Below are 27,731 nucleotides of genomic sequence, written 5' to 3' on the forward strand. Positions count from 1 at the left end.
AACACACATCAGGACAATAGATGTGTGTCCTGTATATAGCCTCGTAATTGTTATGTGATTGTGTTACTTTTTATTATTTTTTACTTTCGATCATTTGGTAAATATTTTCTTAACTCTTCTTGAACTGCACTGTTAGTTAAGAGCTTGTAAGTACAGCATTTCACAGTAAGGTCTACACTTGTTGTATTTGTCGCATGTGACAAATAAAGTTAGATTTGATTTGAGAGACAACACCACACTCCAGACTGTATCACAACCGATCGTAATTGGGAGTCTCATAAGGCGGCGCACAATTGGCCCAGCGTTGTCCGGGTTTGGCCGGTGTAGTCCGTCGTTGTAAATAAAATAAAATGTTCGAAACTGACTTGCCTAGTCAAATAAAGGTTAAATAAAATAAAATAAAGAGAGACATAAGACAAGAACAATGTTACATCAGTAACCTATGGGAGAACCATGTATCCACTGTCTCCTCAGAATGAAAAGCAGTCCGGGTAATGCTCTTGGGGAGGCGGAGGAAACCAACCCCCTTCAACGGGTCTAGAATTTCAACAGGCGGAAACAGAACTGCGAGGGAAGGCGTTCCTGGATCAGAATGTAAGTACACAGCAATGTCAATAACAGATGGAAGGCACATGGTGATACTGTATTTCAAGACCTGATGAACAGAAAACCTATTTTGCCTTGTTGTTTTCACTCATCTCCGTTATCACACCTTTAAGTTCGATTCTTTCATTCAAGGTTTAAAATAGGCCTACAGTTTACTCTTAAGTCCTCATCTATTTACTTAGCCTATAGGCTCTGCTTTTAGCCTATAAGCTCCATACTCTACAAATCACCCATAGACAGATACTCTCCCTTTTGATGAAAGGAAATTAATTGGTTTGTGTGATCTTTATTGACAGCTCTCACATGTAACGCAGGAGATACAATACCCATTCGATCTGTTCCCCAAATTCCCGGCCGCATCTTGGGTGTTCTCCTCTTGACATAAGTGGGCCACTGTAGGGTTAGCCTGGTCATGTTAATAGGGGTGTATCAGGGGGGTAACAGATGGACCACAGTACAACCATTGTACAGGGGCTGAAGGCCTTTTGTTCCGGTGAGAAACATCTGCCTCTATCAATACAGAGTGAATGACAGGATCTTATTATAACAAGGATCTGTTTGTGCTCTCTTGCCAACTTTTATGATCATCAAAATGGTCATCAAAATGACCTTTAGGAGTTGGAAATAGAGCACAAACTGATTTTGGACTAGTGTATAGAGAAATGTAGGTACAACTGGTGAATGTTAGGTCAAGACACCCTCTTCGCTGATGTCGGTGAAACATCCTGCTCTGTCAGAGATGAGTAATCACTGTTGGAATTACAACTTTAATATAGGAAGAACAAAGCTCTTAGGCTTAGTACGCTACCTGTCTTTCCTCCCCTAGTAAGGGTAACAGCTGTCTTCAGGCATGATAATGTTATGGCTAGGTGTCTCGAAGAACTGTTAAAGCCACGGGAACAGGACCAGTAGAGGAATACATGAGGTGAAAGCAGTACTAAAGCCAATGTGTTTGTAATAGTACCACACGTGTTCCATATTACAGGGGAATAACGGGCGCTAGGCCGACTTCCTCATGGTCCAGGAGGGCACAGTTTAGGTAAAGAAGGACTGAAACAGAGGATTGAACTTAAACAATGGGTACATTGACATAGAAAACACCCTGAACTTGCATGACTTTTGCATTTAAAATGGTGTGCCAATCTACCATGTCTTGCTGAAACAATATACTGTAGGCTACTAGTAGCATGTAATAAACTACATGACATCCAGCAACAACATTAAGTCTCTACATGTTTGGTTACTGATGTAATAGTAAGGATGTAACAACAACGACTCTTCCTGACATTCTTTGCTCCATCTGTTACCTTGAGCAACAAGTCTCTTATCAAATCAGAACTCTGACATTAGAGAGAGTTCCAGAATCCGGTGGAAATTCCAGAACTCTAATAAGTGCCGTGACCTCCATAATTTGTCTCACAATATTTAGACTTGTTAAATTGTTTCTTGGCATCCAGACCAGTCAGTGGCCTTCAGTTCCTGACCAGGGCTCCTAGCCAGTGGTCTCTCTGCCCCCTGTAGCTCCAACAGCTTGGTAGTGTCTGCTCCAGAGTGTAAAACACTTTGGAATGTTTCATTCATTGTTCCGGATCATTTGCCGGGAGGCCTGCCAACTGGGAGCTGGCTATTGCACGCATATATCTGTCTCTCTTCCTCTCTCTCTCTCGCTCTACCTTACAACATTCTCATACACGGCTCCTCTCCTGAGTCTCAACCAAGAAACTGGAACTAACAGTAAGGGTTCCTATGTTCTAATTTCTTGACAGATAACAATTCTTACTTTTTTCTCTCTCCAGAGAAAATACATAAACTTCAAAAAGATGTTATAACTTAACATTAAAGTCAATGTTAGTGAGTGGTGAATTGAAGGTATTGGTTTTGGATTCAAGTATTATTGATATCACAATCACATGGATGAGAAAAAAAAGTAATTTTCAGTTCCTGTACACTGAGTTGTTGACTTTGTTCTACTGAAGGATCTGTGAGGGCGGTTTTCAGCAGGAGTTTAATTCAAACAGAAGGAAGACATTGTTCTCAGACATTGGATAGGCTAAGTCCCAAACGACACCCTATTCCCTATACAGTACACTGCCTTTGACCAGAGCCCTTGTAGTACACTATAAAGGGAATAGGATGCCATTTGGAACACAGATAATATGATATAATAGACACAATTGCCTTGCCAATATCTTGAAACACTGACGTGTTGTCATGGATAGAAGTTTTAAGAAACCCAAACAAATTCCGGGGCTACAAAATGAACATTTTATTTTTGAAATGTGCGACCATTGCTCTTTGGTTTCCACACAAAAATATATTGCTACAGTATGTTTCACATGGAAAGCATGTGACTTGACTGTGGGTGCATTATTGTTTTCATTGGGTTTAATGACAACAACAAAAAAAGTGACAGAGAATCAGAACTCAAGAGGCCATGACTTCAACCTTAATTTGCGTGTGCACGAATAGCTTTTCCGTTCCAGCCTAAACATGCAAAACATGCTACATCTATCATATCAAAACAAAATACAGTATACATTTCTCCCCCAAAAAATCTGCTCTGCGTTTACATTTAAAAACAGAAGTCACGTGTGAACATTCAAAACACTGATGAAACTACAGTATATGTAGTCATAGCTAGTTGCTGGTTTTTTTTTTTTTGGTTGACCATTTTTACATGAAAGAAAACAGACAGTTCATTCTATTTCAATTCAAATCTTCGATTTTTGGTAATATGAAAGCAATTATATAACATATTCCACTAAGAGAAATCCCATCGCTGTGTTCATCTAATGCTGGGTTATTATTGATGATCTTTGACTAAATTAGATCGATAAGACTCCCTTTTAGAGTTCCAAATAAGAATATTTTCCATAAACAAAAGTAACAATCCCCTGACTTTGTGTTGATGTACTGTAGGCAATTATGGTTGGGTTTTTTTCTCTTAAATCTGTTTTACTGGACACGACTCATCGTCCTGCTGGAGAGACTTTTCCTGACCTTCTGGAAGAGATCATCTGAAACAAAACAAAGATCGTAACAACATTTAACACCCGTTCAACAAAAGAGACTGAGAGATATAGACCAGAGAGCAGTTACCATTTTTCACTCCGATTCTTGAGTCCGTCTGTGAAGAAAGGAATACAACAATATTTAGATATACATTTACAAATACAAAAAAAACATATTTTTAAGATAATGAACATTCACATAGCTGCGGATTTACAAAAACGATCATCTAATAAGACAGTGAAAAGAGACGTGATAAGTTAACCGTCTATAAATGTCTTACTCTCATGGGGGCATCAGCCTGTTCCCTGTCAACCTTAGGAGCTGGAGGAGATAGAGAGATAACGAGACAGCGTTGGAATGACAATTGGAGGATAATACAGTACGTTATATACAGTAATGTGAGATGGTTTATTCAGTCTTCATGGACAGTGAAGCGATTGCTCTTACGCAGTGGCTTTATGATGGCTCCCACAGCGTGGACAACTCCATTGGTGGCCATCAAGTCGGCTTCAACCACTGGGACCTTGTTGATGTACACGGTCTGGTTCCTCTGAAGGAGAAAAAATATACACGTCATCTATAAGATGATACTTCATATTTTCACAACAGGGGTTCAAGACAATCAAGTCATGTTGAAAGAATGTATATCAATACACTGTACACAAATGATGTAAGCAATAGAAGTACACAACAAAATAAGTACCTCTTTTCTCCACTGAAAACAAAATCATCAATTAAAAGAAAAACATGTACATGTCAGTACTGATATTACATGTTAGTACTGATATTACATGGTAGTACTGATATTACATGGTAGTACTGATATTACATGGTAGTACTGATATTACATGGTAGTACTGATATTACATGGTAGTACATGTTAGTACTGATATTACATGGTAGTACATGGTAGTACTGATATTACATGGTAGTACTGATATTACATGGTAGTACATGTTAGTACTGGTATTACATGGTAGTACATGATAGTACTGATATTACATGGTAGTACATGTTAGTACTATCAATATCAAATGTGTGTTATAGGATCACATTGTTACAGGATCATGCGTTCTAGGATCAAATTGTTCTAGGATCATGTGTTCTAGGATCAAATTGTTCTAGGATCATGTGTTCTAGGATCAAATTGTTCTAGGATCATATTGTTCTAGGATCATGTGTTCTAGGGTCAAATTGTTCTAGGATCAAATTGTTCTAGGATCATATTGTTCTAGGATCATATTGTTCTAGGATCATATTGTTCTAGGATCATATTGTTCTAGGATCATATTGTTCTAGGATCATGTGTTCTAGGGTCAAATTGATCTAGGATCAAATTGTTCTAGGATCAAATTGTTCTAGAATCTTGTGTTCCAGGATCAAACAGTCATAAGGGCCTACTGTACCATGTTCAGCTCCAGCTTGTCTCCCTGCAGAGGCTTCAGTCTAGTATGGGAGCCCACTCCTCCACTGACCAGAATCTCCTTAGCCATGTGGTACTTCAACACACTGGCCAGCTCCTTGGGGTTGCCTAGACAACAAGCTGATATTAGAACACCTACCGGACCATGTTGCATCTCTATGGTCTAGACGTTTACAAACAGAGGAATTAGAAAAACTAAAATACTAAAAACACTGAAGAATGAACATTGATTAAAAAGTGAAAAGTAATCAGTTGTGCAAGATACAACACGGAACTGATGAGTTAAGGTACTTGGCATATACTTTAGCATTACAGCTACATTCTTATTGCTGTGGCCAAGTCATTGAACATGAAGTTATTCAACATGATGCTAATGTTATTTGTATAAACGTGTCCTGCTCATCTAAACAGTTGTTGCGAAATGGTTAGGGCAATCATTAACAAACAGCACTGTTTATTTGTTTTTATAAATGATTTTATACACCCAAAAGGAGTGTAATTGTAGCTCCAGTATACTGTAGGTAGGTCATACTGTAACTGAACAACTGGCTTCAGTTAACCACAGCTGTTTGGCATTCATACGTGTGGCAGCATCCAAGATGCATTCCATCGTGTCATCATTTCCTGGGTGTAGATAGGTTATTAGGTTCATTCCAATAGTTCTGTCTGTCTGCCGAACATATTCTCACTGTGGGCCAAATCAGGTTGTCCTTATGTGCCACTGATTTTTATGTTTTATTTTAAAGTGATTTGTTTTGCAAAGCCAGTCATGAAACCTGTTCACAGTTTGGTTAAGGCAGGATGCCAGACACCCAAATGCACCACATGTGGCATTCACTACATATGGCATTCACTACATATGGCATACACTACATATGGCACTACATATGGCATACACTACATATGGCACTACATATGGCATTCACTACATATGACATACACTACATATGGCACTACATATGGCATACACTACATATGGCACTACATATGGCATTCACTACATATGACATACACTACATATGGCACTACATATGGCATACACTACATATGGCACTACATATGGCATTCACTACATATGACATACACTACATATGGCACTACATATGGCATACACTACATATGGCGTTCACTACATATGGCATACACTACATATGGCATGCACTACATATGGCACTACATATGGCATTCACAACATATGGCATGCACTACATATGGCATTCACTACATATGGCATGCACTACATTTGGCACTACATATGGCATTCACAACATATGGCATGCACTACATATGGCATACACTACATATGGCATGCACTACATATGGCATGCACTACATATGGCATTCACTACATATGGCATGCACTACATATGGCACTACATATGGCATTCACAACATATGGCATGCACTACATATGGCATTCACTACATATGGCATGCACTACATATGGCACTACATATGGCATTCACAACATATGGCATACACTACATATGGCATGCACTACATATGGCATGCACTACATATGGCATTCACTACATATGGCATGCACTACATATGGCACTACATATGGCATTCACAACATATGGCATGCACTACATATGGCATACACTACATATGGCATGCACTACATATGGCATTCACTACATATGGCATGCACTACATATGGCATACACTACATATGGCATTCACTACATATGGCATACATGTGATAGAGCACATATGGCAGAGAGGTATCTGTTATAATTATCATTTCCAGACCTCAACCCTTTGTTCTTGTTTGAGACTGGCTTTGTTTGAGAAAAGCTAGAATGTCTGGAGCCAGGGCTGTCCTTACTCATGAGTTTGTTGAGGTCAGCCTTTGGCAAGGCGCTGAAAGCATCGTTGGTGGGAGCGAACACGGTATGGGGACCGGCCTGGTTCATCAGCTCTGTCAAGCCAGCCGTCTGGATGGCACCGACCAACAGACTGGAAAAAAGAAGGGAATGCACACTTAGAAAGACCGTCCTCAAGAGGAAGAAAGAAGGGAATGCACACTTAGAAAGACCGTCCTCAAGAGGAAGAAAGAAGGGAATGCACACTAAGAAAGACCGTCCTCAAGAGGAAGAAAGAAGGGAATGCACACTTAGAAAGACCATCCTCAAGAGGAAGAAAGAAGGGAATGCACACTTAGAAAGACCGTCCTCAAGAGGAAGAAAGAAGGGAATGCACACTAAGAAAGACTGTCCTCAAGAGGAAGAAAGAAGGGAATGCACACTAAGAAAGACTGTCCTCAAGAGGAAGAAAGAAGGGAATGCACACTTAGAAAGACCGTCCTCAAGAGGAAGAAAGAAGGGAATGCACACTTAGAAAGACCGTCCTCAAGAGGAAGAAAGAAGGGAATGCACTTAGAAAGACCGTCCTCAAGAGGAAGAAAGAAGGGAATGCACACTTAGAAAGACCGTTCTCAAGAGGAAGAAAGAATGGAATGCACACTAAGAAAGCCCGTCCTCAAGAGGAAGAAAGAAGGGAATGCACACTTAGAAAGACCGTCCTCAAGAGGAAGAAAGAAGGGAATGCACACTTGGAAAGACCATCCTCAAGAGGAAGAAAGAATGGAATGCACACTTAGAAAGCCCGTCCTCAAGAGGAAGAAAGAAGGGAATGCACACTAAGAAAGACCGTCCTCAAGAGGAAGAAAGAAGGGAATGCACACTTAGAAAGCCCGTCCTCAAGAGGAAGAAAGAAGGGAATGCACACTTAGAAAGACCATCCTCAAGAGGAAGAAAGAATGGAATGCACACTAAGAAAGCCCGTCCTCAAGAGGAAGAAAGAAGGGAATGCACACTTAGAAAGACCATCCTCAAGAGGAAGAAAGAATGGAATGCACACTTAGAAAGCCCGTCCTCAAGAGGAAGAAAGAAGGGAATGCACACTAAGAAAGACCATCCTCAAGAGGAAGAAAGAATGGAATGCACACTAAGAAAGCCCGTCCTCAAGAGGAAGAAAGAAGGGAATGCACACTTAGAAAGACCGTCCTCAAGAGGAAGAAAGAAGGGAATGCACACTTAGAAAGACCGTCCTCAAGAGGAAGAAAGAAGGGAATGCACACTTAGAAAGACCATCCTCAAGAGGAAGAAAGAAGGGAATGCACACTTAGAAAGACCGTCCTCAAGAGGAAGAAAGAAGGGAATGCACACTTAGAAAGACCGTCCTCAAGAGGAAGAAAGAAGGGAATGCACACTTAGAAAGACTGTCCTCAAGAGGAAGAAAGAAGACTGACTGATTCCCAACACACACAGTTTTTAAAAAATATATACAAAAATATTCAGAGGAAGAAACAGAACTTAAACAGTTGACTAATAGGAAAGTTTAAAAAGCATCGATGAGTTGTGGTTTCCGATGTGCCAAATTTACCGAACATGTATGAGTTGAATCATGGCAGAACAGAACAGATCACTGGTAGTGAGAATGATACAGAGTAAACAGAACATATCTCTGAATGTGGGTGGAAATGAATCAACATGGTGCCTTTCAGCTCTGGATAAAACATTAGACTCTTGGAGGGACTTCTCGGGATATCGAGCTTCAGAACGTACGCTGTGGTACGTAGGCAGAAGCTACTATGTTTTTTTGCTCATATGCTTACATGTCTGTTCTTGCTCTTATGAAATTGAATTATATTGCCTCAAGATATTATTGAGGACAAACTTGGCAATCCTTTTCATTGAATCATTCACTGATGCATTGACTCTCACCTGAATCGGTTATCAGCCTTCAGGACATCCATGATGGTGCCCATTGGGGGAGTCAGGACCTTGTCGACTGTGAACATGCTACCGAAACGGCCGATCTTGTCGTGGGCAACGATACAGGAGTTCTCTATGCACAGGCTCTGTTATTTTGAGAGAGAGAGAGAAAGTTGTTTGTTTGTTTTACCCGTCACCATGACAACATCCCAAATAGCATCCTATTATTTATATAGGGCAGTGGGTTGGACCAGTGTTCCCTCTAAGCTGCACACGGGCATGCAGCAAGATGGCACTCCACTCAACTTTCTACTTGTCCCCTTCAGTTAACACTATCAACGTTCCACTCTACTGTGGAAATTGTGATCGAATCAACGCAGTACTAGCCACTTTCAATGTAACATATCTAAAGAAAATGAACTATGCAAGAGTTAGTATGCAAAACTGACTGTGCAAGAGATTTTTATTGTAGGTAGAGCACATTAGAGTATGATTCTATTGCATTGACAGGCACGACTCAGGCCTGTAATCGGTGCACCATAACCAATCAGAGCTGCAGTAGGCCTATAGGCAAATATCCATAGCTATATATGGATCTGTGCCGTTCACATTGAACTGGACTGTGTTTACAGCATGAGCGCTTGTTTTGAGATCAAAGCTGCATGTAGCCACCTGTGCACATTTGTTCATATCCTTTGCTAGTTAGTGAGTTATTAGCCCAGTTATAGTGCATTTCTAGTCAACATTGGTGGAGTGGTTGTTTCCTACAAGAGCACAAAACATATGCATTTCTAGACATCTTTGAAAAGCCAGAGAGCTTTTTTTTAATGTATTAAAGGGACAGTGTTGTAATTTGAGACAGGTTTGAATAAGCTTAGTAGCCAATAGACAGAGGGTGGTATAATGTGTCTGTTTCTCTCTAATAATGGCATGAGAATAATTATGAATTTTATGTTGTCAAGTGGTTTCTTTCATCAAAAAACATAACATTTCCAGTCACCACCTTGTCTGAAGGACAAGTGGATAAACAGGTTAATGTCGAGCCATGTGTGTTGATTTCAGAAGTCTCATGGGATGTAGACTTACACTGAACACCACACATTTCTGCTACTGTAGTCTGAATGATAGAACAGCTATTTCCATGAAAAAATGTTACGTGATGCATTTCCTCCATTGTTTTGGATGGTAGGCCACTCTGGTAGGACTACATTATGATCAAATAGCCACAGTAGCCTAATTGACCACTGTTAACACTGTAACTTAAAGTAGGTACAGCCTCAAGTGTTCACAGTAAAAGCGTGCCGGAAGTTGCACAGAAGTATGCGCTCAGCAGACTTGAAATGTGCTCGGTGTCCCAAAAAATTAAGAGGGAACATTACCTTTGGCCAGAGGCATATGGGACATGGTCAAAAGTAGTGCACTATATAGGGAATAGGGTGCCATTAGGGACACACTTGGATTCCTTCCTGTCTGTCCTTCACTCTGAAATGATGGCTCACAAGTGGTCTCTCTCTCTCTGTGGAAAAAAGCTTCTTGTGGTCATCTGGAAATTCCATTACAAAGCAGAAATGTGAGATCTGCTGCCAGAACAACCTTCATCTGCCACCCAGGAGAGAACAGAGCAGAGCTGTGAAAAACGGTGTGAAACAACATTCTGGATAACTATTCTACAGTATGAGGATGTTGTAGAGGGACTCTCTCTCTCGTGTCATTGGATCAAAACAGGCTGCCTCCTTCTGTCACTCATTTGGAGAAAATGATGACCAGCCATAAACTGTTCATTGTAAATATGAAAACAGCACAATAACGCTTTGTATATAGTTAGGAATAGTGTATTTAGGCTAATCTCTGTAATGAGTTAACCCTTAGGAAGAGGGTAATCTCTGTAATGAGTTAACCCTTAGGAAGAGGGTAATCTCTGTAATGAGTTAACCCTTAGGAATAGGGTAATCTCTGTAATGAGTTAACCCTTAGGAAGAGGGTAATCTCTGTAATGAGTTAACCCTTAGGAAGAGGGTAATCTCTGTAATGAGTTAACCCTTAGAAAGAGGGTAATCTCTGTAATGAGTTAACCCTTAGAAAGAGGGTAATCTCTGTAATGAGTTAACCCTTAGGAATAGGGTAATCTCTGTAATGAGTTAACCCTTAGGAAGAGGGTAATCTCTGTAATGAGTTAACCCTTAGGAAGAGGGTAATCTACATAATGAGTTAACCCTTAGGAAGAGGGTAATCTCTGTAATGAGTTAACCTTTAGAATTAGGGTAATCTCTGTAATGAGTTAACCCTTAGAAAGAGGGTAATCTCTGTAATGAGTTAACCCTTAGGAAGAGGGTAATCTCTGTAATGAGTTAACCCTTAGGAAGAGGGTAATCTCTGTAATGAGTTAACCCTTAGAAAGAGGGTAATCTCTGTAATGAGTTAACCTTTAGAATTAGGGTAATCTCTGTAATGAGTTAACCCTTAGAAAGAGGGTAATCTCTGTAATGAGTTAACCCTTAGGAAGAGGGTAATCTCTGTAATGAGTTAACCCTTAGGAAGAGGGTAATCTCTGTAATGAGTTAACCCTTAGAATTAGGGTAATCTCTGTAATGAGTTAACCCTTAGGAAGAGGGTAATCTACATAATGAGTTAACCCTTAGAAAGAGGGTAATCTCTGTAATGAGTTAACCTTTAGAATTAGGGTAATCTCTGTAATGAGTTAACCCTTAGGAAGAGGGTAATCTCTGTAATGAGTTAACCTTTAGAATTAGGGTAATCTCTGTAATGAGTTAACCCTTAGAAAGAGGGTAATCTCTGTAATGAGTTAACCCTTAGGAAGAGGGTAATCTCTGTAATGAGTTAACCCTTAGGAAGAGGGTAATCTCTGTAATGAGTTAACCCTTAGAAAGAGGGTAATCTCTGTAATGAGTTAACCTTTAGAATTAGGGTAATCTCTGTAATGAGTTAACCCTTAGAAAGAGGGTAATCTCTGTAATGAGTTAACCCTTAGGAAGAGGGTAATCTCTGTAATGAGTTAACCCTTAGGAAGAGGGTAATCTCTGTAATGAGTTAACCCTTAGAAAGAGGGTAATCTCTGTAATGAGTTAACCCTTAGAAAGAGGGTAATCTCTGTAATGAGTTAACCCTTAGGAAGAGGGTAATCTCTGTAATGAGTTAACCCTTAGAAAGAGGGTAATCTCTGTAATGAGTTAACCTTTAGAATTAGGGTAATCTCTGTAATGAGTTAACCCTTAGAAAGAGGGTAATCTCTGTAATGAGTTAACCCTTAGGAAGAGGGTAATCTCTGTAATGAGTTAACCCTTAGGAAGAGGGTAATCTCTGTAATGAGTTAACCCTTAGAATTAGGGTAATCTCTGTAATGAGTTAACCCTTAGGAAGAGGGTAATCTACATAATGAGTTAACCCTTAGAAAGAGGGTAATCTCTGTAATGAGTTAACCTTTAGAATTAGGGTAATCTCTGTAATGAGTTAACCCTTAGGAAGAGGGTAATCTCTGTAATGAGTTAACCTTTAGAATTAGGGTAATCTCTGTAATGAGTTAACCCTTAGAAAGAGGGTAATCTCTGTAATGAGTTAACCCTTAGGAAGAGGGTAATCTCTGTAATGAGTTAACCCTTAGGAAGAGGGTAATCTCTGTAATGAGTTAACCCTTAGAAAGAGGGTAATCTCTGTAATGAGTTAACCTTTAGAATTAGGGTAATCTCTGTAATGAGTTAACCCTTAGGAAGAGGGTAATCTCTGTAATGAGTTAACCCTTAGGAAGAGGGTAATCTCTGTAATGAGTTAACCCTTAGGAAGAGGGTAATCTCTGTAATGAGTTAACCTTTAGAATTAGGGTAATCTCTGTAATGAGTTAACCCTTAGGAAGAGGGTAATCTACATAATGAGTTAACCCTTAGAAAGAGGGTAATCTCTGTAATGAGTTAACCTTTAGAATTAGGGTAATCTCTGTAATGAGTTAACCCTTAGGAAGAGGGTAATCTCTGTAATGAGTTAACCTTTAGAATTAGGGTAATCTCTGTAATGAGTTAACCCTTAGAAAGAGGGTAATCTCTGTAATGAGTTAACCTTTAGAATTAGGGTAATCTCTGTAATGAGTTAACCCTTAGAAAGAGGGTAATCTCTGTAATGAGTTAACCTTTAGAATTAGGGTAATCTCTGTAATGAGTTAACCCTTAGAAAGAGGGTAATCTCTGTAATGAGTTAACCCTTAGAAAGAGGGTAATCTCTGTAATGAGTTAACCCTTAGGAAGAGGGTAATCTCTGCAATGAGTTAACCCTTAGGAAGAGGGTAATCTCTGTAATGAGTTAACCCTTAGAAATAGGGTAATCTCTGTAATGAGTTAACCCTTAGGAAGAGGGTAATCTACATAATGAGTTAACCCTTAGAAAGAGGGTAATCTCTGCAATGAGTTAACCCTTAGGAAGAGGGTAATCTCTGTAATGAGTTAACCCTTAGGAAGAGGGTAATCTACATAATGAGTTAACCCTTAGGAAGAGGGTAATCTCTGTAATGAGTTAACCCTTAGGAAGAGGGTAATCTCTGTAATGAGTTAACCCTTAGGAAGAGGGTAATCTCTGTAATGAGTTAACCCTTAGGAAGAGGGTAATCTCTGTAATGAGTTAACCCTTAGGAAGAGGGTAATCTACATAATGAGTTAACCCTTAGGAAGAGGGTAATCTCTGTAATGAGTTAACCCTTAGGAAGAGGGTAATCTCTGTAATGAGTTAACCCTTAGGAAGAGGGTAATCTCTGTAATGAGTTAACCCTTAGGAAGAGGGTAATCTACATAATGAGTTAACCCTTAGGAAGAGGGTAATCTCTGTAATGAGTTAACCTTTAGAATTAGGGTAATCTCTGTAATGAGTTAACCTTTAGAATTAGGGTAATCTCTGTAATGAGTTAACCCTTAGGAAGAGGGTAATCTACATAATGAGTTAACCCTTAGGAAGAGGGTAATCTCTGTAATGAGTTAACCCTTAGGAAGAGGGTAATCTCTGTAATGAGTTAACCCTTAGGAAGAGGGTAATCTCTGTAATGAGTTAACCCTTAGGAAGAGGGTAATCTCTGTAATGAGTTAACCCTTAGGAAGAGGGTAATCTACATAATGAGTTAACCCTTAGGAAGAGGGTAATCTCTGTAATGAGTTAACCTTTAGAATTAGGGTAATCTCTGTAATGAGTTAACCTTTAGAATTAGGGTAATCTCTGTAATGAGTTAACCCTTAGGAAGAGGGTAATCTACATAATGAGTTAACCTTTAGAAAGAGGGTAATCTACATAATGAGTTAACCCTTAGGAAGAGGGTAATCTCTGTAATGAGTTAACCTTTAGAATTAGGGTAATCTCTGTAATGAGTTAACCTTTAGAATTAGGGTAATCTCTGTAATGAGTTAACCTTTAGAATTAGGGTAATCTCTGTAATGAGTTAACCCTTAGGAAGAGGGTAATCTCTGTAATGAGTTAACCTTTAGAATTAGGGTAATCTCTGTAATGAGTTAACCTTTAGAATTAGGGTAATCTCTGTAATGAGTTAACCCTTAGAAAGAGGGTAATCTCTGTAATGAGTTAACCTTTAGAATTAGGGTAATCTCTGTAATGAGTTAACCTTTAGAATTAGGGTAATCTCTGTAATGAGTTAACCCTTAGGAAGAGGGTAATCTCTGTAATGAGTTAACCCTTAGAAAGAGGGTAATCTCTGTAATGAGTTAACCTTTAGAATTAGGGTAATCTCTGTAATGAGTTAACCCTTAGGAAGAGGCTAATCTCTGTAGTTAGTTGTCTTTTTGCAGAAGAATAACTGTGTTCACTCTCTTAATTCAGCTCAATTGGTCAATCTGCAACTCTGCTTTTATACCATCTGATGCCAGCCCTCGGTCCTACGGGGTTACTTACGTTACGGTAGACGAACACTCTGAGTTTGATTCCTCCCAGAGTCTCTAGCTCTTGCCCGTAGTACAGTGACCCGGAAGACAGCTGCTCCTTCAGGATGTGGTTCTTCAACAGCTTCTTCAGGTCACCAGTCATTGTCACACCCTCTGTGAACAATCGATACAGAATTTATCAGATTGATTCAATGAAATGGGTCAAGAATCATGGCTCAATTCACTGCTGTTTGTTAGCACAGAGAGAGTGCAGAGGGAGGGAGGGATACAGAGAGAGAGAGAGAGAGAGAGAGGGAGGGATACACAGAGAGAGTGCAGAGGGAGGGAGGGATACAGAGAGAGAGAGATGGGAGACGGAGGGAGGGCTACAGAGAGAGAGAGAGAGATGGGAGGGAGGGATACACAGAGAGAGATGGGAGAGGGAGGGAGGGATACAGAGAGAGAGAGAGAGAGAGATGGGAGGGAGGGATACACAGAGAGAGAGAGAGATGGGAGAGGGAGGGAGGGATACAGAGAGAGAGAGAGAGAGAGAGATGGGAGGGAGGGATACACAGAGAGAGTGCAGAGGGAGGGAGGGATACAGAGAGAGAGAGATGGGAGAGATGGGAGAGGGAGGGATACAGAGAGAGAGAGAGAGAGAGAGATGGGAGGGAGGGATACACAGAGAGAGTGCAGAGGGAGGGAGGGATACAGAGAGAGAGAGAGAGAGAGATGGGAGGGAGGGATACACAGAGAGAGTGCAGAGGGAGGGAGGGATACAGAGAGAGAGAGAGAGAGATGGGAGACGGAGGGAGGGATACAGAGAGAGAGAGAGAGATGGGAGGGAGGGATACACAGAGAGAGTGCAGAGGGAGGGAGGGATACAGAGAGAGAGAGAGATGGGAGGGAGGGATACACAGAGAGAGTGCAGAGGGAGGGAGGGATACAGAGAGAGAGAGAGAGAGATGGGAGAGGGAGGGAGGGATACACACAGAGAGAAAGAGAAAGAGGGACAGAGACAGATGAGATGGGGAGAGAAAAATATGGAGAGAGAGAGCGCCATCGATCAATGTTACCTTTGAAAGCTTCATTCTGAGGGGTCAGGATGGTCAGAGCCTCTGAGCCAGAAAGGTGGGAGCCAAGACCAGCATCAACAAACAGCTTGGTCGCTGTGGTAACGGCGGATCCCTGGGCCAGCTCCAACAAAGTCTTAGCTTAAAAAGAGATCAGTACATAAATGAACATTTCTCATTGAACAGAGAGACTCTTCATAAGTAGCGTGGAGGTCTTGTCTCAACATGAACCATCGAGTTGAATCCACTTCATATTCAGTGCAGTAGCATTCCAGACAGACACACTTAGACTCGACTTTCAACTCCTATGACAGTCAGAGACCTTTTCAGACGTGACTCATCACTACTAATAATCTCATAAAAGAAGGCAAGGATTCATTGGTTTGGATTAGAGGCTTAAATTTGGCGTTGACGCAACTCTCAATTTAAGACTCTGGTTTTCAATACCTGTCTGAGATGAGGAGCTTGTTAGAGGTCCAATAGTTTGACTCCAAGTCATATACAGACGGCTATCTATTGCTCCGGTTTGAATTACCTGAGTCTGGGATGAGGAGCTCGTTGATGTAGTGGATGACCCCGTTGGTCCCCAGCTGATCTTTCTTCTGGATGATGGCCTTCCCGTTGAGGGTCATGTCAGCCCCATCACAGCCCACCTCTAGAACGGTCCCCTGTAGGGTCTCCAGGGGAGTACCAGATGTGATGGACTCTGCACACTGCATGTTCTTCAGGATGTGGTAGTTCAACAGGTCTGGATGGAGAGTACAGACACAAGTAGAACTTAGTTCACGTTAATAAGTCATTGGGTTCCCGTCTCCGATATCTATCTTCCTGTTCTATATCCAATATCTATCTTCCTGTTCTATATCCAATATCTATCTTCCTGTTCTATATCCAATATCTATCTCCCTGTTCTATATCCAATATCTATCTCCCTGTTCTATATCCAATATCTATATCCCTGTTCTATATCCAATATCTATCTCCCCGTTCTATATCCAATATCTATCTCCCCGTTCTATATCCAATATCTATCTCCCTGTTCTATATCCAATATCTATCTCCCTGTTCTATATTCAATATCTATCTCCCTGTTCTATATCCAATATCTATCTCCCTGTTCTATATCCAATATCTATCTCCCTGTTCTATATCCAATATCTATCTCCCTGTTCTATATCCAATATCTATCTCCCCGTTCTATTTTCAATATCTATCTCCCCGTTCTATTTTCAATATCTATCTCCCCGTTCTATTTTCAATATCTATCTCCCCGTTCTATTTTCAATATCTATCTCCCCGTTCTATATCCAATATCTATCTCCCTGTTCTATATCCAATATCTATCTCCCTGTTCTATATCCAATATCTATCTCCCTGTTCTATATCCAATATCTATCTCCCCGTTCTATATTCAATATCTATCTCCCCGTTCTATTTTCAATATCTATCTCTCCGTTCTATTTTCAATATCTATCTCCCCGTTCTATATCCAATATCTTTCTCCCCGTTCTATTTTCAATATCTATCTCCCCGTTCTATTTTCAATATCTATCTCCCCGTTCTATATCCAATATCTATCTCCCCGTTCTATTTTCAATATCTATCTCCCGTTCTATATCCAATATCTATCTCCCGTTCTATATCCAATATCTATCTCCCGTTCTATTTTCAATATCTATCTCCCGTTCTATATCCAATATCTATCTCCCGTTCTATATCCAATATCTATCTCCCTGTTCTATATCCAATATCTATCTCCCTGTTCTATATCCAATATCTATCTCCCTGTTCTATATCCAATATCTATCACCCCTGTTCTATATCCAATATCTATCTCCCTGTTCTATATCCAATATCTATCTCCCTGTTCTATATCCAATATCTATCTCCCCGTTCTATTTTCAATATCTATCTCCCCGTTCTATTTTCAATATCTATCTCCCCGTTCTATTTTCAATATCTATCTCCCTGTTCTATATCCAATATCTATCTCCCCGTTCTATTTTCAATATCTATCTCCCCGTTCTATATCCAATATCTATCTCCCCGTTCTATATTCAATATCTATCTCCCCGTTCTATATCCAATATCTATCTCCCTGTTCTATATCCAATATCTATCTCCCTGTTCTATATCCAATATCTATCTCCCCGTTCTATATCCAATATCTATCTCCCTGTTCTATATCCAATATCTATCTCCCGTTCTATATCCAATATCTATCTCCCGTTCTATTTCCAATATCTATCTCCCGTTCTATTTCCAATATCTATCTCCCGTTCTATATCCAATATCTATCTCCCCGTTCTATATCCAATATCTATCTCCCCGTTCTATATCCAATATCTATCTCCCTGTTCTATATTCAATATCTATCTCCCGTTCTATTTCCAATATCTATCTCCCGTTCTATATCCAATATCTATCTCCCGTTCTATATCCAATATCTATCTCCCGTTCTATATCCAATATCTATCTCCCTGTTCTATATCCAATATCTATCTCCCTGTTCTATATCCAATATCTATCTCCCCGTTCTATATCCAATATCTATCTCCCTGTTCTATATCCAATATCTATCTCCCCGTTCTATATCCAATATCTATCTCCCCGTTCTATTTCCAATATCTATCTCCCCGTTCTATTTCCAATATCTATCTCCCCGTTCTATTTTCAATATCTATCTCCCCGTTCTATTTCCAATATCTATCTCCCTGTTCTATATTCAATATCTATCTCCCCGTTCTATTTCCAATATCTATCTCCCCGTTCTATATCCAATATCTATCTCCCCGTTCTATATCCAATATCTATCTCCCCGTTCTATATCCAATATCTATCTCCCTGTTCTATATCCAATATCTATCTCCCGTTCTATATCCAATATCTATCTCCCGTTCTATATCCAATATCTATCTCCCGTTCTATATCCAATATCTATCTCCCTGTTCTATATCCAATATCTATCTCCCGTTCTATTTCCAATATCTATCTCCCGTTCTATTTCCAATATCTATCTCCCGTTCTATTTTCAATATCTATCTCCCGTTCTATTTCCAATATCTATCTCCCTGTTGTATATTCAATATCTATCTCCCGTTCTATTTCCAATATCTATCTCCCGTTCTATTTTCAATATCTATCTCCCGTTCTATTTCCAATATCTATCTCCCGTTCTATTTCCAATATCTATCTCCCCGTTCTATATCCAATATCTATCTCCCGTTCTATATCCAATATCTATCTCCCCGTTCTATATCCAATATCTATCTCCCTGTTCTATATCCAATATCTATCTCCCGTTCTATATCCAATATCTATCTCCCCGTTCTATATCCAATATCTATCTCCCGTTCTATATCCAATATCTATCTCCCTGTTCTATATCCAATATCTATCTCCCGTTCTATTTCCAATATCTATCTCCCGTTCTATATCCAATATCTATCTCCCGTTCTATTTCCAATATCTATCTCCCGTTCTATTTCCAATATCTATCTCCCGTTCTATATCCAATATCTATCTCCCGTTCTATATCCATCTCCCGTTCTATATCCAATATCTATCTCCCGTTCTATATCCAATATCTATCTCCCTGTTCTATATTCAATATCTATCTCCCGTTCTATTTCCAATATCTATCTCCCGTTCTATATCCAATATCTATCTCCCGTTCTATATCCAATATCTATCTCCCGTTCTATATCCAATATCTATCTCCCTGTTCTATATCCAATATCTATCTCCCTGTTCTATATCCAATATCTATCTCCCCGTTCTATATCCAATATCTATCTCCCTGTTCTATATCCAATATCTATCTCCCGTTCTATATCCAATATCTATCTCCCGTTCTATTTCCAATATCTATCTCCCGTTCTATTTCCAATATCTATCTCCCCGTTCTATTTTCAATATCTATCTCCCCGTTCTATTTCCAATATCTATCTCCCTGTTGTATATTCAATATCTATCTCCCGTTCTATTTCCAATATCTATCTCCCCGTTCTATATCCAATATCTATCTCCCGTTCTATATCCAATATCTATCTCCCGTTCTATATCCAATATCTATCTCCCTGTTCTATATCCAATATCTATCTCCCGTTCTATATCCAATATCTATCTCCCGTTCTATATCCAATATCTATCTCCCGTTCTATATCCAATATCTATCTCCCTGTTCTATATCCAATATCTATCTCCCGTTCTATTTCCAATATCTATCTCCCGTTCTATTTCCAATATCTATCTCCCGTTCTATTTTCAATATCTATCTCCCGTTCTATTTCCAATATCTATCTCCCTGTTGTATATTCAATATCTATCTCCCGTTCTATTTCCAATATCTATCTCCCGTTCTATTTTCAATATCTATCTCCCGTTCTATTTCCAATATCTATCTCCCGTTCTATTTCCAATATCTATCTCCCGTTCTATATCCAATATCTATCTCCCGTTCTATATCCAATATCTATCTCCCGTTCTATATCCAATATCTATCTCCCTGTTCTATATCCAATATCTATCTCCCGTTCTATATCCAATATCTATCTCCCGTTCTATATCCAATATCTATCTCCCGTTCTATATCCAATATCTATCTCCCTGTTCTATATCCAATATCTATCTCCCCGTTCTATTTCCAATATCTATCTCCCCGTTCTATTTCCAATATCTATCTCCCCGTTCTATTTTCAATATCTATCTCCCCGTTCTATTTCCAATATCTATCTCCCTGTTCTATATTCAATATCTATCTCCCCGTTCTATTTCCAATATCTATCTCCCCGTTCTATTTTCAATATCTATCTCCCCGTTCTATTTCCAATATCTATCTCCCCGTTCTATTTCCAATATCTATCTCCCCGTTCTATATCCAATATCTATCTCCCCGTTCTATATCCAATATCTATCTCCCCGTTCTATATCCAATATCTATCTCCCTGTTCTATATCCAATATCTATCTCCCCGTTCTATATCCAATATCTATCTCCCCGTTCTATATCCAATATCTATCTCCCCGTTCTATATCCAATATCTATCTCCCTGTTCTATATCCAATATCTATCTCCCCGTTCTATTTCCAATATCTATCTCCCCGTTCTATTTCCAATATCTATCTCCCCGTTCTATTTTCAATATCTATCTCCCCGTTCTATTTCCAATATCTATCTCCCTGTTCTATTTCCAATATCTATCTCCCGTTCTATTTCCAATATCTATCTCCCGTTCTATTTCCAATATCTATCTCCCGTTCTATTTTCAATATCTATCTCCCCGTTCTATTTCCAATATCTATCTCCCTGTTCTATATTCAATATCTATCTCCCCGTTCTATTTCCAATATCTATCTCCCCGTTCTATTTTCAATATCTATCTCTCCGTTCTATTTCCAATATCTATCTCCCTGTTCTATATTCAATATCTATCTCCCCGTTCTATTTCCAATATCTATCTCCCCGTTCTATTTTCAATATCTATCTCCCCGTTCTATTTCCAATATCTATCTCCCTGTTCTATATCCAATATCTATCTCCCCGTTCTATTTTCAATATCTATCTCCCGTTCTATTTTCAATATCTATCTCCCGTTCTATTTCCAATATCTATCTCCCTGTTCTATATCCAATATCTATCTCCCGTTCTATTTTCAATATCTATCTCCCCGTTCTATTTTCAATATCTATCTCCCTGTTCTATATCCAATATCTATCTCCCCGTTCTATTTTCAATATCTATCTCCCTGTTCTATATCCAATATCTATCTCCCCGTTCTATATCCAATATCTATCTCCCCGTTCTATTTCCAATATCTATCTCCCTGTTCTATATCCAATATCTATCTCCCCGTTCTATTTTCAATATCTATCTCCCCGTTCTATTTTCAATATCTATCTCCCTGTTCTATATCCAATATCTATCTCCCTGTTCTATATCCAATATCTATCTCCCTGTTCTATATCCAATATCTATCTCCCTGTTCTATATCCAATATCTATCTCCCCGTTCTATTTTCAATATCTATCTCCCCGTTCTATATCCAATATCTATCTCCCCGTTCTATATCCAATATCTATCTCCCTGTTCTATATCCAATATCTATCTCCCTGTTCTATATCCAATATCTATCTCCCGTTCTATATCCAATATCTATCTCCCGTTCTATATCCAATATCTATCTCCCGTTCTATATCCAATATCTATCTCCCGTTCTATATCCAATATCTATCTCCCTGTTCTATATCAAATATCTATCTCCCTGTTCTATATCCAATATCTATCTCCCGTTCTATATCCAATATCTATCTCCCTGTTCTATATCCAATATCTATCTCCCGTTCTATATCCAATATCTATCTCCCTGTTCTATATCCAATATCTATCTCCCTGTTCTATATCCAATATCTATCTCCCTGTTCTATATCCAATATCTATCTCCCGTTCTATATCCAATATCTATCTCCCTGTTCTATATCCAATATCTATCTCCCCGTTCTATATCCAATATCTATCTCCCTGTTCTATATCCAATATCTATCTCCCTGTTCTATATCCAATATCTATCTCCCGTTCTATATCCAATATCTATCTCCCTGTTCTATATCCAATATCTATCTCCCCGTTCTATATCCAATATCTATCTCCCTGTTCTATATCCAATATCTATCTCCCTGTTCTATATCCAATATCTATCTCCCTGTTCTATATCCAATATCTATCTCCCTGTTCTATATCCAATATCTATCTCCCCGTTCTATATCCAATATCTATCTCCCGTTCTATATCCAATATCTATCTCCCCGTTCTATATCCAATATCTATCTCCCCGTTCTATATCCAATATCTATCTCCCTGTTCTATATCCAATATCTATCTCCCGTTCTATATCCAATATCTATCTCCCGTTCTATATCCAATATCTATCTCCCGTTCTATATCCAATATCTATCTCCCGTTCTATATCCAATATCTATCTCCCGTTCTATATTCAATATCTATCTCCCCGTTCTATATCCAATATCTATCTCCCGTTCTATATCCAATATCTATCTCCCGTTCTATATCCAATATCTATCTCCCGTTCTATATCCAATATCTATCTCCCGTTCTATATCCAATATCTATCTCCCTGTTCTATATCCAATATCTATCTCCCGTTCTATATCCAATATCTATCTCCCGTTCTATATCCAATATCTATCTCCCCGTTCTATATCCAATATCTATCTCCCTGTTCTATATCCAATATCTATCTCCCTGTTCTATATCCAATATCTATCTCCCTGTTCTATATCCAATATCTATCTCCCTGTTCTATATCCAATATCTATCTCCCTGTTCTATATCCAATATCTATCTCCCGTTCTATATCCAATATCTATCTCCCTGTTCTATATCCAATATCTATCTCCCGTTCTATATCCAATATCTATCTCCCGTTCTATATCCAATATCTATCTCCCTGTTCTATATCCAATATCTATCTCCCCGTTCTATATCCAATATCTATCTCCCCGTTCTATATCCAATATCTATCTTCCTCTTCTATATCCAATATCTATCTCCCCGTTCTATATCCAATATCTATCTCCCCGTTCTATATCCAATATCTATCTTCCTCTTCTATATCCAATATCTATCTCCCTGTTCTATATCCAATATCTATCTCCCCGTTCTATATCCAATATCTATCTCCCCGTTCTATATCCAATATCTATCTCCCTGTTCTATATCCAATATCTATCTCCCTGTTCTATATTCAATATCTATCTCCCTGTTCTATATCCAATATCTATCTCCCTGTTCTATATCCAATATCTATCTCCCTGTTCTATATCCAATATCTATCTCCCTGTTCTATATCCAATATCTATCTCCCTGTTCTATATCAAATATCTATCTCCCGTTCTACAGTATATCCAACTGTCATTAAACAAATATTTCACCTTTCAGAGCCACAGGGTCTCCCAGGATCCTGTTGAGCATTTCAGTGGGGATCTTCTCGAAGGCTTCGTTGGTTGGAGCGAACACCGTGTAGTGACCATCGCTCTCCAGCATTTGGGTCAGACCAGCAGCAGCAACAGCAGTCTAAAACGCAGAGAATCAACACACTGAATCAACACACTGAATCAACACACTGAATCAACACACTGAATCAACACACTGAATCAACACACTGAATCAACACACTGAATCAACAAACTGAATCAACAAACTGAAACAACATACTGAATCAACACACTGAATCAACACACTGAATCAACACACTGAATCAACACACTGAATCAACAAACTGAATCAACACACTGAATCAACACACTGAATCAACACACTGAATCAACATACTGAATCAACAAACTGAATCAACACACTGAATCAACACACTGAATCAACATACTGAATCAACAACCTGAAACAACATACTGAATCAACAAACTGAATCAACACACTGAATCAACACACTGAATCAACACTGCTTTTCTCTACATAATTCAAATTGCACATACAATACAAAAGACTGAGACCGAGTCAATGATCAGTGAACGTAACATTCCGATAGCTGACACAACATTGCATAGCATATGTTCAACATGTAGGAAATGGTAAGAGAGTTCTAGTGTGATAGACTGTTCTGTGAATGAATGAATGGATGAATGAATGGATGAATGGATGAATGGATGGATGAATGGATGAATGAATGGATGCATGGATGAATGAATGGATGCATGGATAAATGAATGGATGAATGAAGCGACAAACTGTTGAAGTCGTTTACTTACACGAAGAGTCTCCAGATCATCGTCGGTGTCGATGAAAGTGTGCACGTTGTTGGTAACCGCGGTGATGACTCTGTCCACGACGTGCACGATCCCGTTGGTCGCATGCTGGTCTGTTTTCACCAGACGAGCACAGTTCACTGTTACAATCTGCAATGACAAGAGAGAGAGAAAAAAAGAAAAGAAAAGTTGTCTCGTGATTTAGCTGACTTTTGATCGATGGTCAACGTGTGACCACTTGATCGATGGTTTCCGTGTGACCACTTGAAGAATTATCAAAAAATTGTACAGTAAAGGTTTTTAGCTGACAATGTATCTGTTCATGTCTCTCTAGAGGTTCCAACTGGCCTGGTCCCAGATGGCCTATATCCTACTGCACAAACAGATCTGGGACCAGGCCAGGTCACAACATCATATACCTTCCAATCACAGGAGGCTGGTGAGGGTAGGATTGGCTGACCGAAACGAAGTGATGGAAACCCTGGGTTTGATGTGCCATTACCATTCTATTGGTCAATACCATTCTATTCCAGTCATTACCATGAGCCCGTCCTCCCCAATTAAGGTGCCACTAGCCACCGGTGCTTTCAATTATAATGCAACATTAACATTGGACAGATGCTACTCACTCCGTTGGGGTAGTGGTGGATGTGAACGTTGAAGTCTTGGTACATGGAGGGGAAGGCCGATCCGTGCTTCAGGTCCTCAGAGGTCAAACGGCGGTTGACCATGTGGTAGTGGAGCGCGTTGAGCAGCTCAATATTCACGTTGCTCACCAGAGCATCCAGGATTTCCTACAACCGTAAAAACCAGAGTCCTATTTTCATCAGAACAACGATCAATCACAAGTTACATATACCATTACATATACTGACCAAAGACTTGGTTCTAGACTCTACTGCTCTTTAAAAAAAAAAAAAAAAAAATGTTTGATACGCTACCTCGGCTGATTAGGCTAATAACACGTAGTCTGAGGTCAGAATAATACAATATCTCTAGACGCAACAGGATTGGGGTGAATTATACTTCATTTCCAGGTCTCTCTCTCTCTGTGTATCCCTCTCATGTGAAGGGAGAGAGTCCCCCTGACACACTCACGTTGGGTAGGGCCGCCCAGGCCTGGTTGCTGGGAGCAAAAACGGTGAAGCTCCCTGGTCCCTCGATCTCCTCCCTCAGCTGAGCCCTCTCTGAGTACATCTTAGTGGTGGCGGCTCCAACCACACCCAGCGTGTTGTAGATGTTCACTAACGGCAGGGCTGGGAAACATTTTTACAGTCTTAACCATCACACGGGGGGAAATGTATGAAATTCAAATGTTGATTTGATGGATGTATATTTGACAATCAAAGTAGGATGTCATATTTTGTTTGACAGGCCTCTTGTCTAAAAATAATTATCCCAAATTGTTCGAGTTGTTGCATTTTATGGATAGTAAGTGACTGAGCTATAACTAGATTTGCAGGCTAATAATGCAGATTTCTTCTTACCAGCAGGACAACCCTTCTCTCCTGGAAGCTTCTCATAACCAGGGCAACACTCATAACTGATCACCCTGTTGACCAATAAGAACACGTGTTAGGGACGACTGCAGCCAATCAAGAGATGAAAACAACAGGTCAGTTTCTCCTTACTCTTTCAAGTCAAAAGACTCTAGCCTTGTTCCAGATCTTGTTTGTGTTGTCTTGCCACAAACGGATATGTGACCAGGCTACAAAAGATTGAGCAATGTGTCTTAGGTTAAATGATACAGCCACATGCTATACACATAGTTCTGTCATTTTGTGCATTTGAGATATTTCCACAATAAATCTGAACTGGACTCAGCTGGTACTGAAAGGTCATAAAAGCTCATTTCCTGAGAGAGAGAGAGAGAGAGAGAGAGAGAGAGAGAGAGAGAGAGAGAGAGAGAGAGAGAGAGAGAGAGAGAGAGAGAGAGAGAGAGAGAGAGAGTGAGAGAGAGAGAGAGAGTGAGAGAGAGAGAGAGAGAGAGAGAGAGAGAGAGAGAGAGAGAGAGAGAGAGAGAGAGAGAGAGAGAGAGTGAGTGAGTGAGAGAGAGAGAGAGAGAGAGAGAGAGACCCAGGGTTGGCCAACTCCAGAAAGGGGACTAAGAGAGCGATACTGAAACACAGGCTCCTGCCAGTAAAAACAAAGAGAGAGCGGCCAAGCGAAGGTGTACCGGATAAAAACGTGAACCTTAAAGTTAAGTCAAAAATAACTGGTCTATATCCACGAAAATGATTATCCATGATTATTGCTAATCAAACAGTGGCCCACGTAAGCTATAGTGAGGAACACACAGTGGCAACATCAACAATGCAAAACACATTCAAAAAAGACAAGGCAAAAGGTGTGGAAAGCTACGCAAAAATGATTTGGCATCTTGCGACCCCCTGCAGACCCTACATCCCAACTCGAGTACTCCGTTCCGCCAGCTCTGGTCTCTTGCCCTCCCACCCCTACGGGGGGCGTCAGATCCTGTTCATCCCAGTCAAAGCTCTTCAGCAGAGTTCCTGCCCAAGCTATTTTAAAGATGAATGCACTAACTGTAAAGTCGCTTTGGATTATAGTCTGCTAAATGACTAAAATGTAAAAGAGGACCAACTCTGAGTCCTAACATTGAATGAAAGTCAATGGGAAACTACCTGAGCCAGACACATCTATACCCACTTGTCACATCAACCCTAGTTAACTCCACCATCCCCTTCAAGCATAATATAAAAGCTGCAAAAGACCAGGCGAGGATCTGAGCAATTAGCTACTGTTAAACTCCTAGGGAGAGGGTAGTTGGTAGCTCAGAAACATGGTCAGGGGACAATCCTCACATTCAGTGAGGGTGGGTGGGGGGGTTTATGAGGAAACCCTGTAAAACACAGTAGCCTGGAAACCAAACCAGTCGGATTTTCAAAACAGATGTTAACTCAACTTTGATTTGTTCTCCACAAGCATAAACAAAGATGGTAGCCATGGATTTCTGACAAAATAAACAGTAAGGTTGCATAATTCAAACACAGTGAACATCGAGACTTCCAAGTGTTGAGGCAACCTATCCACCAGACAAAAGTATTAAAGAAGAGAGTGAAGGTCCATTAGACTTTATGGGTTCCATGATGACATTAGCATTCTAGATAGATTTGAATTGGCTTTCTATTCATAGATACGAAATATTTTTGTATTTTTTTTTTTCATAAACAAACTCAAATGTTCCTTTCCCAGACAAATAAAAACAAGATGTAAATTGTAGTAAAAGTGAG

The 27,731-nt window shown here is 39.7% G+C and overlaps 1 protein-coding gene across 1 annotated transcript in view; it reads right to left on the reverse strand.

The window, feature by feature from the left end:
* Positions 1-2,857: 2,857 nt before the first annotated feature.
* Positions 2,858-27,731, reverse strand: part of LOC135545469 (transforming growth factor-beta-induced protein ig-h3-like) — a 34,339-nt gene continuing 9,465 nt past the window's right edge. Inside the window, exons 3-17 of the mRNA XM_064973100.1 lie at positions 25,968-26,032; positions 25,579-25,736; positions 25,110-25,274; positions 24,484-24,630; positions 23,650-23,791; positions 16,236-16,448; positions 15,704-15,841; positions 14,659-14,801; positions 8,773-8,909; positions 6,873-7,003; positions 5,025-5,149; positions 4,066-4,168; positions 3,899-3,939; positions 3,706-3,733; positions 2,858-3,623 (exon numbers count right to left, since the gene is read on the reverse strand). Of these exons, the coding sequence (XP_064829172.1) occupies positions 3,562-3,623; positions 3,706-3,733; positions 3,899-3,939; positions 4,066-4,168; positions 5,025-5,149; positions 6,873-7,003; positions 8,773-8,909; positions 14,659-14,801; positions 15,704-15,841; positions 16,236-16,448; positions 23,650-23,791; positions 24,484-24,630; positions 25,110-25,274; positions 25,579-25,736; positions 25,968-26,032 (1,798 nt within the window). The 3' untranslated portion in view covers positions 2,858-3,561. The remainder of the gene's footprint in view (positions 3,624-3,705; positions 3,734-3,898; positions 3,940-4,065; positions 4,169-5,024; positions 5,150-6,872; positions 7,004-8,772; positions 8,910-14,658; positions 14,802-15,703; positions 15,842-16,235; positions 16,449-23,649; positions 23,792-24,483; positions 24,631-25,109; positions 25,275-25,578; positions 25,737-25,967; positions 26,033-27,731) is intronic.

Source organism: Oncorhynchus masou, chromosome 9 (genome assembly GCF_036934945.1).
Source record: "Oncorhynchus masou masou isolate Uvic2021 chromosome 9, UVic_Omas_1.1, whole genome shotgun sequence".
NCBI lineage: Eukaryota > Metazoa > Chordata > Actinopteri > Salmoniformes > Salmonidae > Oncorhynchus > Oncorhynchus masou.